A 12,037-nucleotide genomic window follows, 5' to 3' on the forward strand; every position below is an offset into this window, starting at 1 on the left:
CCCGGAGTACCATTCCTTTGACTGGAATTGTATATCTAATCTTCAGTCCATAGATTAGGCAAAACTGTCTTCTTAAGTGCTCTTCTGCCCCTTGGCCTGCATTTGCTTCTGCTCAATTCATCACCTTTCTCTGTGTGAGGAAATCACAATGCAGATAACTTTTTGCCAAGAATCTGGCAGAGCTATCTTTCTTTTTCTACTTTTTTATCATGTTGACTAATGCTTCTGTTCCAAAAGCTTAGCGTTTCCATGGACGGGGTGAACAATGTAAGGATATATGTGTATATATTTTAAACTGTCAAAACTTTAAAAGGTTACTTGAGAGAATTATTTTTGTAGACTTAGCTGTGAAGATAGGCTACTGCTTTAAATATCTAGCCACTGGCTCTCCTTCTACCTCCCTTGGGACACTGGGGCTTTGGCAAAAGCTTGACCTGAGTTTGAACTGTCCCAGCGTTAAGTTTTCAGAAACAAAACCTGACCTAAACTTTGTGAAGACCAAACTACTAAAAGAACAATAGAAAAAACTGGGAGAAGTGTTCTGCCCATGAGCTTATAATCTTTGAGATACGATTGTCTGACAAATCATCATAACTGGACATAGTTGTATCTCAGCTTGAGGTCTTCTATAAGTGTACTACCTGAGCTGTTTTTATAAAAATCCACAGAGTATATGAAATCTTGTGCTTGGAATAATTATTATGATTGTGTGTTTCAGTAATTTCTATTAGACATCTGTTGAAATCTTTTCTAAATCTTTTCTTTTTGTGTATCGCCATTTGTTTAGAAATGTAAATTGATCTCAGCTAGGAAGTGGGATCAAGAATTTACCATTGTTTTTGAATGAAATATAACTGTTATGCTGAAATATGTATAACTGAAATACAGAGTTCTCTCATGTATAAACTTTTGGTGAATGCAAAGCAACCAGCAAAACCACTCTCTGTTATATTTTATTTCAAACATTTTTGGTTTCATTTCTGTTTTCTTCAAAATGAGTATAAGAAAAACTAGTAGAAGGACCTGATGGAAGTCCCTTCGCTGGCTTGGACTGCATTATCGGTATCTGTACTGTATCACATCTAGCCTACTTTAGGCATTGCAACTGTCTACTGCTGCTAGGATGTGTAGAAACTTCCTTGTACTGATTACCTGAATAATAGTCTCTTCATAACTTCCTCCTTGAAATAGAGGGGAAGCAGTAAATTTACAAGTTAAAAGTAATTATTTAGCCATTCACACTGACCAGGGCTTTAAATTGGCTTAAGTAAGGAGTAATTTAAATGGAAGCAGTGGATGGTTTTTGACACACAGCATCCTTTTAAATACCAACCAAAAAACCTAGTTCTTTGTGAAAGACAAATAGATCACAAGGCTTTGTGAAGTTGGGTGGGATGAATCTGGGCCCTACTGGCTGTTTATGAGCAAATGCTGTTCTGGGATATGAGGTAAGTCCCTAAAGGACAATTTCCTGGTGACAGCTGCTGGTGGTTTCAGACATTTTTCTTTTTCTAAGTTTCTACATCTCATGCTAGTTTGTTTATTTGTTTTAATGCCTGCAGGTATGTACAACAACTGTTACAGTTTATTTGCCGTATTTCTTTCCTTGCACTCCAGTCATGAGCCTGAGAAACTCCCAGCTGAGAAACAACTCAGAAATGTAAGTGAGGAGAGTCACCAGGAGCAAATTTATGTAAATACAATTATTAATCATTTTCTCTCATTTAGTAGTTACAGTGTTTTGGGATGGAAAAATTCAGAGATGCATCAGAACTGGATGTTTAAAATGAATTCATGTAGAGACAAGAATAACACTTAATCTTTTAATCACTGAAATTTAATCATACTTGAACTTTTCTAGTGAGAAGCATTTGTCATTATATAAAATTAAAAAAAAAAAAAAGGAAAAAGAAAGAAATGAAAGAGAGAGAGTTAAAAAATGAAAAGAGCCTGAAATGTAGCCACATATATTACTCAAGCACATTTTCAATTTAGGATCCTGATTTTGCTTTAAAAGGTATTGGTGATAGGCTCTGCTTTGCCTGGAAAGCTGGAACTGGAAACTGATGAAAAACATTCTTTATTCTCAGCTTCAGTCAGCTTCTCTTGGCTGAGGGACATAATTTAATCATGCATCTGTATAACAATAGTAATTTTTATTGACTTCTAAACTTTCTTTGCATTTTAGTTTTCATCAAGCTGAAAAAACAGCCACAAAACCCCAGCATTCGCTATGACAATGCATGTAACACAAAAGAACAATTTATGGCCAAAAAGCAGGAAGCTGTCAATGCATTTAAAAAAAACAACAACAAAAAAACAAACACTGGGGTGGGGTGGTAACATACACCACACAATCTGCAGTGTGAAAGACTTGGGTGAAAATCAGTCCACTCTAAATGACATTAAGTCTCATAAATAGTAGAGAAAATGCCTGTAAGAGTGCATTTGATCAAATTCAGAGTTGATCCATTAATACGTTTACTCTATTAGTATTTAATGCTCATATTATGGTAGAGAATCCCCAGCCAAGCTCAGGTGCTGCACTATCCCAGAGAAATTTATATTCATAGGAGAATACGGTCTCTGCGTTGATGTGCACAGATTTCCTGTGACTGCGTAGGATTTGGACTGAGCCCCGGGGCCCTTCCCTGCAGCGAGTTCCTTTTGGGCTGACTCCAGAACCTCTGAAGATAATGCTAATAGGTAACACATCAGAGGTGCATGCCAATACAGCACAAACTGTAATAAGAGAGGAAGTAGAAAAAAGCATTGCTCAGATTTTAGGTTAAATGACGGTTTGATTTCATAGTCATTATGAATGGTCACTACTAACTTATACCTTTACAATTCCTCCTCACCAATGGGCAGCATTATATATAGTGCATAATACAAATTGTAAATGCAGAATAACCTGCTATTGGTGACTGGGCTCTGAACAATTTATTTAAGTATATAGGAAGCAGACAGACTTCCACATCCTTGTCTCCAATTCTAGACTATCATTTGACTTACATTACCTGTTTCAGTATTGTCCGCTAATGCAGATTTGCATATTCTTTGTAAAAACAACAGTCTTTGTCACCTACTTAATACCAGGATTTGGTGACTACAGTTATTTGGACTGCTACAGGAAGGGACTTCTTCCTCACCCGAACATCCTTTTGTATTTTAAGGACTAAATGCTTGCAAAATGTTATTTTTCAAAACAAAGCTATTTTTGCTTTAAAGGAAAAACATATGAAACCATGATAATTTCTTGGCTTTTTTTTGTCTGTCTCTGCATCAAAAGTAGTCAGGCTGATCCAACCTAGAGGCTAAACTGTCTTACTGCCAGTTCTTAGTTTGGTGTGGCTTCAAGTTATAAAGATTACATCCTGTTGAAAGTGGATAGATCTGAAGAGGATTAAATGCTGAATTGTCATGGACTTTGCAAGGCTATGCTGAAGGTAGTGATGATGCCTCTACTGAGCTTTTGTAATAAGCTACAAGACTAAACCTAGAAAATAAGCTTGTTCATTGTCCTCCTGTTCTAAGAAATGTGAAAAAGAGAGTTATGATTGTGATCATGAGACTTCAGTAAGGGTCATGTAGGTCTGGCTTATTCCAACATAATATGAGATTCTTAGTCAGCGCCCCAGAGGCAGGTCAAAATCATTAACCTCTGAAGATTCAACAGGTAAGTAATAGGCACCCCTGCTGTTATAAGATATCCAATAACAACCATATTACAAAACAGTTGCAAGTGCTCAGGTTTGTCTTTTGTACCAGTCCAACTCTTGCAGTGAGATGCATGTTTTCTCTTTTAAACCAGAACACCATAACAGCTGCAGGTCTAGATGTGGCTGTAAGCTTCCTCCTAGTGTAGTTTATCCTCATAAATTTATATTGTAAAGTGGAACTGTGCTTTCACTAGGGTTTTGCAGCACTTCCAGCAGGCCCTGATTTTGCTGCGAGAAGGAGGAATATTGTAGGAACATAGAGGAGGAAAGAGAGCTAGAGACTTCTCCCATCAGCAGCTCCTGGTGCAGCACATGTATTCCTACAGCATGTAATGTGGCAGTGCAGTCCTCCCAATCCTACCAGAGATGGGTCTGTCTCTACTAAATATGCTGATTTCAAGCTGAAGGAGTTAGTGGTATGAAAACCTGTGTGTAGACAACTCCTACATATCTGTTCTGTGTTTTATTCTTCTTCCTCAACCCAGTATTTTAATTTAAAAATTTTGTCTTGTTGTTTCTCTCTCTGTTATTTTGGCACTGCTGCAAGTTTCAAATGTCCCCTGACATGTGCTGTTTTTTGTGTGTGCACTCCTATACAAATGATGTCGTCTTTACTACCAGAAAAAACTTGAGATTTTGCTGATAAGTGGGTTGCACAATCATATGATTTCTAAAGCAGGATGGAGTAAAGAGGAATTTATTTTTTATTGGCCATTACGAATTTGGAATATATTCTTGTTTGAGTGGTTGGGATTAATGTAAAAAGCAAATAAAAAATTGGGAAGTATCCTGTGTCCCTTTGGTTGCCAGTCCAGGGTCTGGAAGAAATTTTCTGGCACTAGATGTTGGCTGCATTATAAGTTTCCCTTATAGTTCTGAGCAGGGATCAGGTGGGTCAAATACCACAGATCTCCTGCTTTTTCTTCCAGAAACAGAGTTCATATTGTAACTGTTTGGACTGTGGTGATGTCCAAAACATTCTGGATGCTCTCCAAACTCAGCGAAAGATGTTGTACCTGCTTGGAGAGTGCAGTTGCTCAAGATGACAGAGATTGAGAAAGCATCCCGGAAAAGATCATGGTCAGCATATTAATCGGCAGTCTAAGTTACAAGTTTTTCAATGTTGAAATAACTGGTACCAGTATTTACCAAAGGAAACTTTTCAGAATGTGTTGGACAAACACCTTTTAGGTGTGGTTTGGGTATAGCTTGCACTGCTGTGGAAGAGGTAATCTCTAGGTCTTTTCCTGTTTTCTGTGGCACTTTCCAATGCAAAACATACTAACTAAAAATGCTTCTTTGGGCTTGGGTTGCTGTGCTTGCCCACAGAAGTATCCATCAAGAATGGTTTGGTTGGCTGGTGCTGTTTTACAGAGTTACACTGATATACATGCCGGGAAGGGGATCATGACTAAGCTAGGCATTTTAATCAGGATTTTTCCTGTTTTCCAGTTTTGGGCAGTGAAATGTGATTCTTGGTTTTGTAAATTTGGGTTTTCAACAGCAGGATGCAGAGAAATATGAGCATTAATGAAGCAGATTTATTAGTTTAATAGAATAATTAAAATACTAATCTAGTAAACTAGATTTATTAGTTAATTAAAAAATTTACTTGGGAGATGTAAGGGAAAGTAGGCTTTGTATGTAAAATTTATACCTAACAGACATTTTCTGTACAGGCACTATAAGTCATATTCATCCATATAATAGATATTTTTTTTTTTAATATTTAAGCATAAAGCAATTCAAGAGGGAAATTTCAGAATATAATTGTTCACCAAACACATCATGGAGAGGACCAGATGGAGTCAGATATTCTAATCAAACCTTTAATCAAGGTAAGAAGAACTAAGTGAATGATACCTAGGGACAACTGAATTTATGTAACTTGAAGTGCTCTCCAAATATATTTACCCATAACATAGGTTTTCTTCAAAACAGCATAGTGCTCCCATTTGAGGGATATATCAGAACTGAACTCCATATTTCAGCCAAGTATCCTGGGAAATTTCTGCATTATTACCTCTGAAAGGAATGGGGAAAGAGCCCTGCTGATCCAGTACACCAAAAAGTCAAGAAGTTGTCTTTCTTTGGCTTAGATGATTACTGTTTCTCCTCATTTAGATCAAGATTAACATCACACAGAGCAGACTATAAAGAACAAATGTTTCTTTTTTCCTGAAAAAGTCTCAGATGCTGAATCTGTCATGTAAACCTAAATTAAGTGATCTATATACTTTTTGTCACACTTAGGCATATGAGAACTAATCCAGTGCATAGTTTTGTAAAGGATCCTTTTAATGTTTTGTATCTCTTTCTCTGTCCTGGAGCTGCTGCTCTTCTAGTTGAAAGTGGAAAGCAAGGAATCACATATCTTTTTAAACGTGGGGCTCCTGGTGAATTTGGATATGCATCTCTCTGCACTACTTTGGCATTTTATTTCATCCTCAGCTATTGGACTGCAGGTTCTGCTGTTGCGAGTGGCCTGGTTATTCCTATGCTGTAAGCTTTGCCCATCTTGGTTTGAGCTTCCCATACAAAAGACCTGTGTTGAAGTTGCAACAATGTGAATTGTAAACTGAAGGCTTGGCAACAGCAAAGCTGTAATTGCTTGGAGGAGGTTGTATAGGTGGAACAGGATGATTTGGTTGGAAAGAGAGGCTAAAAATGTGGAAAAGAATGAAGAGCAATCATCTGAGAATAGCTGTAGGAGGACCATAGCCAAAACTGTATACTTTCCAAGTGTAGATCATTTGAATCCTTTGGGGACCCAGAGAGAGTCTTGCTTGCTGGCTCCATCTCTGTAACTGTAGAAATACAGATTCAGATCCAGACTTTTCATCTGTTTCTTATGCACATAATAGCCTGAATCTTAATCTTGGACATCAACACCCTGAACTTTGGAGAAAACTGCAGTTAGGTCTTTTGTGTAGTTTTTAGAAAGCTGTGGTAGAGTAGAGTAGAGCTCTTACAGTAATGTTGAGGGGTTTTATGTGAACCCCAAATGTTCAGCAAGCAAGGAATAATGGTTGGAGAGTGGGTATTCAGCATAATGCAATTCAAATACCAAAAGGATTCTAAGGAGAAATTTGTGTGTACAGCCTTCTCCATTTGCCCTGCCCTGGAGCATCCCCTTTCTTTCACCTTCTACCCTCCCCAAGGTGATGCCTAAATCAATTCTTAATGCACAGTGATTGCTGAAACATGCTATACTTGGCTGAAGAGATATTGATAGACAAGTCTGTCAGCCAGCTCCATGTTTCTGAACTGGTAACCTAATTTTTATAACCATTCTAGAACTACCAGAACCGCATCCATCAATAAAATGAATTAATTGCATGAATAAATGGGAAAAAGTTGAGAAATGGTGCAAGAGGATGCTCAGACTATATAAATATATATATGCATATATATATATATATATAGTGTGTGTGTGTGTGTGTATATATATATATATATATCTAATATAATTTAAATTTAATTCCTGAATTCCTTGTATAAGGAATGGGACGCTGTGTCTCAGTCCAGCAATCGCAAGCCTGACTGTGCTAAATTTGTTTTTGCTCTTCAATGTAGTGTATGGTCAGTCTGAGGACTCCTGGGCGCTCTTCACAGCTTCATTCCTGATTTGCTTTGGGCAGGTCATTTAATATATATTACTCCATTTTGCCCATCTGTTATATGGCTATAATATTCTACTTGCTAAGGTTATAGGGCGTAGGTAGACTTAATTTTAAGAAATTATATAAGGCTGTAGAAGTGCAGACTTTTTATCTGAAATATCCCAGTATGTGTGTCTAACTTGTGCTTTTAGCTGTTTTCCTGTAAGGTTCGTCCTCTTTTGGCTTTGAAGAACATTAAAAAAGACATGCTGATAGTCCTTTTCCTTCATACAAAGTACGGTAAATTTGGCAACTTCATGCTAGTGACTGGCACTAAGGAAGTGCTCGTGCTAAGGAAGGATATTGGAGCTTTTTTTGGAAAAGGTGTTGCTACAGAAGCTGACAAAATTAAATCTGGGATTAGTGGATTATTAGAAGCATTTCTAGAAAACAATATGGCTGGCCAGAGGAGTGCTCTTTTTCTTCTTGCATACAGGTACACAGGAGCCTTGTATGGCAGGATAATTGGTTTGATCCTTGTTTCCATTTTTGGTGTTCAAACTAATAAATATGGAGCATGGATTGATCCAGGTCTGTTTGCTGCCATTGGAGCTGCTTCCTTTTTCAGTGGTGTGTCAAGACTAACCATCTCCCTCACTGTTATAATGGTAAGTATGTTTAGTTTTCAGATATTTGTGTGGCCAAGGTTGAGTTGAGCTTTTGCTGCTTCAGCTAAACGATCCACAGATGCTGTCCCACACGCACTGGACCACAGAGAAACAGCTTCTTGGCTTAGCTGGTTCTAACTTGCCTGAAGACTTTTTCTCTGGGACTTTTTGTTTGTGAAGTGTAAGTTTGGAATTAACACTTTGAGCAATCTGAGTACTACTATTAGCACTATTATTATTATTATTATTATTATTATTTTGGTTATGGAACTGATAAAGGCATCACTGGTTTGCAAACAAGAAAAAGTATCTCTTTTTCTGCTGGATTACAAAAAAAAATAGTAGATAACATCTGACTGGCTTGTGAAGTGACCTCTGTGGGTGTTGAAGGTCCTGCGCAGTGCTTCTTTTTATACTGGGGCTGAATACAGCCTTCTGGATGGAGTAAGTGAGAGATTTTCAGTGTTACAGGCAAGTGATGCAGTGGGAGGCCTCTGAGGTCCCTCTGGTAAATCCCTCATAAATTTCAAATTTTTGAGGTTCCCTTGCAACACGTTCCAAACTTGTGTTCCCTTCCCCCCTATATTACAGAACGTTTTGAATCTACACCACAATGCTTTCCAAGCAGACCTCTGAAAGTTAAAGTTCAAAGCTGAATGAATTACAAGGAAGAACATTATCATTAGAGGTGAGGATCTTTGCTTTCCCTGGTTTCAACACCTGGGGATAATGTGTTGCAAGCTTCAGCTGAAATTCAGCTCAATCGGTGTAGAAGTGATTTTGAGGTCACAGACTGAAACTTTCACCCTTTCAAAGTAGAGCATTCATGTCCTGTGAGTGTTGCTGTATGTGGAAATTTTACCTATGACTAAACCAGGCCTTGGCTGCCTTGCTGGTTTTGCCCAAAAGATCTCACTGAAATCTTTACAGAGGTCAGAATTCACCCAGGGTCACCAAGCTGGGATTTTCCCTCCTAGTAGACTGTTGCGCAGTGTTTTGATAAAGTAGCTGTTTATCGTCATTCACTCAGAATTGGGTTCATTTTAGTGATAGTCTGTGTAAATTGTGTTGGAAGCATTTTTTGATGTTTTAGCTTGAAAGGTGTTGTATGTGCATAAGAACTAGTCTATTGTGAAATAATAATTAGATTGATTATGGAAACACTCCTCCTTCAGTGTCCTTTTGATATTTGTACTTATCCATTAAGTACCAATGCACTCTGGTATTTTGGCTTAAATTATTGCTATTATGCATCTTTTGGAAGATACCATATGGTTTCTGGCCAGCTACCAAGTCTGTAAGACTTCAAAAGGGGAAAGTTTGTGCCCAGACAGTAATAAGTGTAAGTTTTCTGAAAGCTCCAATTACCATTAACCACAGTATCTCTTCCAAAGTAGGCCTGCATTTTCTTGCAATGGCTCAATACATTTTAATTTAAGTATCACTTGCAAACTGTTACTTCAAGGTTCTACTGCAAATCTAAATCCTTAGTGGCAAAAGCAGTTGATTGACATCTTAGCTTTGTGGCCATGAGGCTGTGCTTCACTGCAGGGAAGAGAGAAGCTATTATGAGCCAGAACACTTGCTGGTCTTGCATGACAGAACTATATTTCATTCAGATGTAATAGGCAGAAAATGCCTACATTTTATTTGCTTCGATTTCTCCCTGCCTTCCCCATTACCTGCACTTGGGGGGTTTGTTTTGTTTTTAGCAAGTGCCTCCCTGAGCATGCATGTGCAGCACATGCAAAACAATAGCTGGAAGCTATTAAGAGAGCTGTATGAGTATCTGTGGAAAAAGCACTAGAAAAATGATTAGGACTGCATTGCAATGTGTTCTGAATTCCCCTAGGTGTCATAACTCTTCTGTGCCTCTTTCTGCAGAGGGAGATTGTGTTTCAATTCATGTTCATCCAAGATAAATAGCTTCATTGCTTGAGGAAATATTAATTTTTGAGGAGAAAAAAGGTCTTGGACATGACAATGCAAAAACATAATTAAAAGGTTGTGCCCTCAAACCATAAAATGGACGTATTTTTCCTATATTGTCCGATAGGTTCAAAAAGAATTGAGAATGTTTGCTTTGGCTTTTCACACAGCCTTCCATTTGGAAACGGTTATGAGTACGGGACTTGCAGTGAACAGGTTTGTAAAATGCTTTTTCTTCTTCTCATGGCAGACCCCACAGGCATCTGCCCACTTCTTCTTTCTTGGCTGCCTCTTTCTACCCCCCATGTTGACACTTGACCCTCCTCCTCAGCTCTTTGCAGCAGACAGTCGATGTGGTGACATTTTCCTTGGCTTGTTGGAGGACTGCCCGTAGGACTTGCCTTCCCACAGCCTCCTGTCTCTCATGGTTTACGAATGTCATGTGTCCCGAGTTTGCTGGCCTCAGGATGTTCTAGAGGGGGGAAGTGGAACAGCATCTTGCTACAATGCCCTTTTGTTTCAGGGGCAGTCTGTATTTTTATCATTCCTTTTATGTTTTTACCTCTCAATTGCACTGTCTTGCAAGCGTTGCAGAGGAAGTATGGCACTGGGCTGGCACAGAATTAATGTTCTGGTCCAGTATTGATGATGCCTCTGGGTGCAAGCTGTTCAGTGGCCGGCGGAAATAAAGAAGCTTGATTTATACCAATTTGGATCCTTTGTCCCTGAGTTGTCTTCCTTTCTGTTCACACGCAATGGAAAATAGCCCCGACTCTCCCCTTTCCTGTTTGTTCTGTTCAAACAGAATTAAAGCATTATATCCGTTCTATTGGCCTAACATTTCTCTAAGAAAACTTTTCTGATGGATGGGCGAATGCAGTTAATTCTGATTAGGGTAGGACTCAAAGCCCTCCTCTGAATGTGAAGCACTGAAATATCAGACTTTTGATGGATGTGCAATAAAGAAGAAAATAGAGTATTCCTTAGGATTTGGAAGGGGAAGTTAAATAGATCACAGTAAAATCTGCATAGGGAATTAAATCACTGCTGGTACTGTCCTTTATCCTTATTCTCTTGCTAGCGGAGGGTGAGGCTACTGTCAGTGAGTGCCTTGCGCTGATGAGCAGTATGTTGGTTCTGAATTAAACTGACCATCTGATGGTGGTTCAGTGCATTATCTAAAGTTATTTGTTGATGTCTGTCCATTTCTGTGATATGACAGAAATACCAAGCTATATGTACAATCAACTAGTTTATAAGGCAGTATGAAGGGTCACGCATGAGGTTTGTTCATTCACTCCACTCTCTGATGCCTACATCAGAAAGGCACACTGGCAGAGCATTATATATAGTAAACTACACTGCTGTAAGAGAACGTTGTCCTATGGTTAGGAAATATGGCCTATTTTTTATACACTTTCCATGAAGAAATTAAAATGAATATTTATCTTTTGCATAATCTAATTTTATCTCATAAATATTTTTGCATATAGGTTTATCCGCTAGTACACTATGTAATCAACAGCTTCATCCTTAATCTGAGTTTTCCAGATGCAGCCTCAGCACTTCGAGTAGGCATTATAGCCAGCTCTCATCCCTTTCCTCTCCATTCCATTAGGGCACTGCTGCAAAATCCAGATCACATAGCTACCCTCAGATGGATAGCTCAGTTGTAATATATACTTCTGATGTGCTTATCAGCAGTGTTACAGGTCAGCTTGAATAAGTGCAATAAAATAACTGTATCTGCAGGTAGTGGCAGTTAAAGCCCAACCCCTCCCCTCTCTCCATATTTCTACAGTACTTCTAATTTAGACCAAATGTGCTTACCTCAACTTACTCAACTTACAGGCAGGAGGTGTTGTTGCAAATTCTGTGGCTACCCTTGTCACTCACTTTGAGAGAGCAACTCTGAGGAAGCTTAAGGTCTTTTACGAGAAATTTAAGTAGAGCTTCAGCTGTGGGCACTTACAGTAGATATGACAGTCACATCTTGTTTTATAGACACAATGTGAAATTATAACACAGGCAACCATGTGATTCAACTGATTAGAGGGAGGTTATCGGAAGAGAAGAATGGTGATATAAGATATTAGAAAAGTAAGCACAAGACTTA

The 12,037-nt window shown here is 38.5% G+C and overlaps 1 protein-coding gene and 1 long non-coding RNA gene across 2 annotated transcripts in view; both read left to right on the forward strand.

Annotated features, from left to right (window-relative positions):
• Positions 1 to 12,037, forward strand: part of LOC106494429 (chloride channel protein D-like) — an 82,849-nt gene that overhangs the window by 20,265 nt on the left and 50,547 nt on the right. Inside the window, exons 8-11 of the mRNA XM_013954668.2 lie at positions 1,563 to 1,660; positions 5,457 to 5,560; positions 6,053 to 6,224; positions 7,821 to 7,992. Of these exons, the coding sequence (XP_013810122.1) occupies positions 1,563 to 1,660; positions 5,457 to 5,560; positions 6,053 to 6,224; positions 7,821 to 7,992 (546 nt within the window). The remainder of the gene's footprint in view (positions 1 to 1,562; positions 1,661 to 5,456; positions 5,561 to 6,052; positions 6,225 to 7,820; positions 7,993 to 12,037) is intronic.
• LOC106494431 (uncharacterized) lies at positions 9,858 to 10,634 on the forward strand. Its single transcript, XR_010883279.1, has 2 exons — positions 9,858 to 10,137; positions 10,253 to 10,634. It is a non-coding gene; the product is annotated as an uncharacterized lncRNA (long non-coding RNA).

This window comes from Apteryx mantelli, chromosome 2 (assembly GCF_036417845.1).
Source record: "Apteryx mantelli isolate bAptMan1 chromosome 2, bAptMan1.hap1, whole genome shotgun sequence".
Taxonomy (NCBI): Eukaryota; Metazoa; Chordata; class Aves; order Apterygiformes; family Apterygidae; genus Apteryx; species Apteryx mantelli.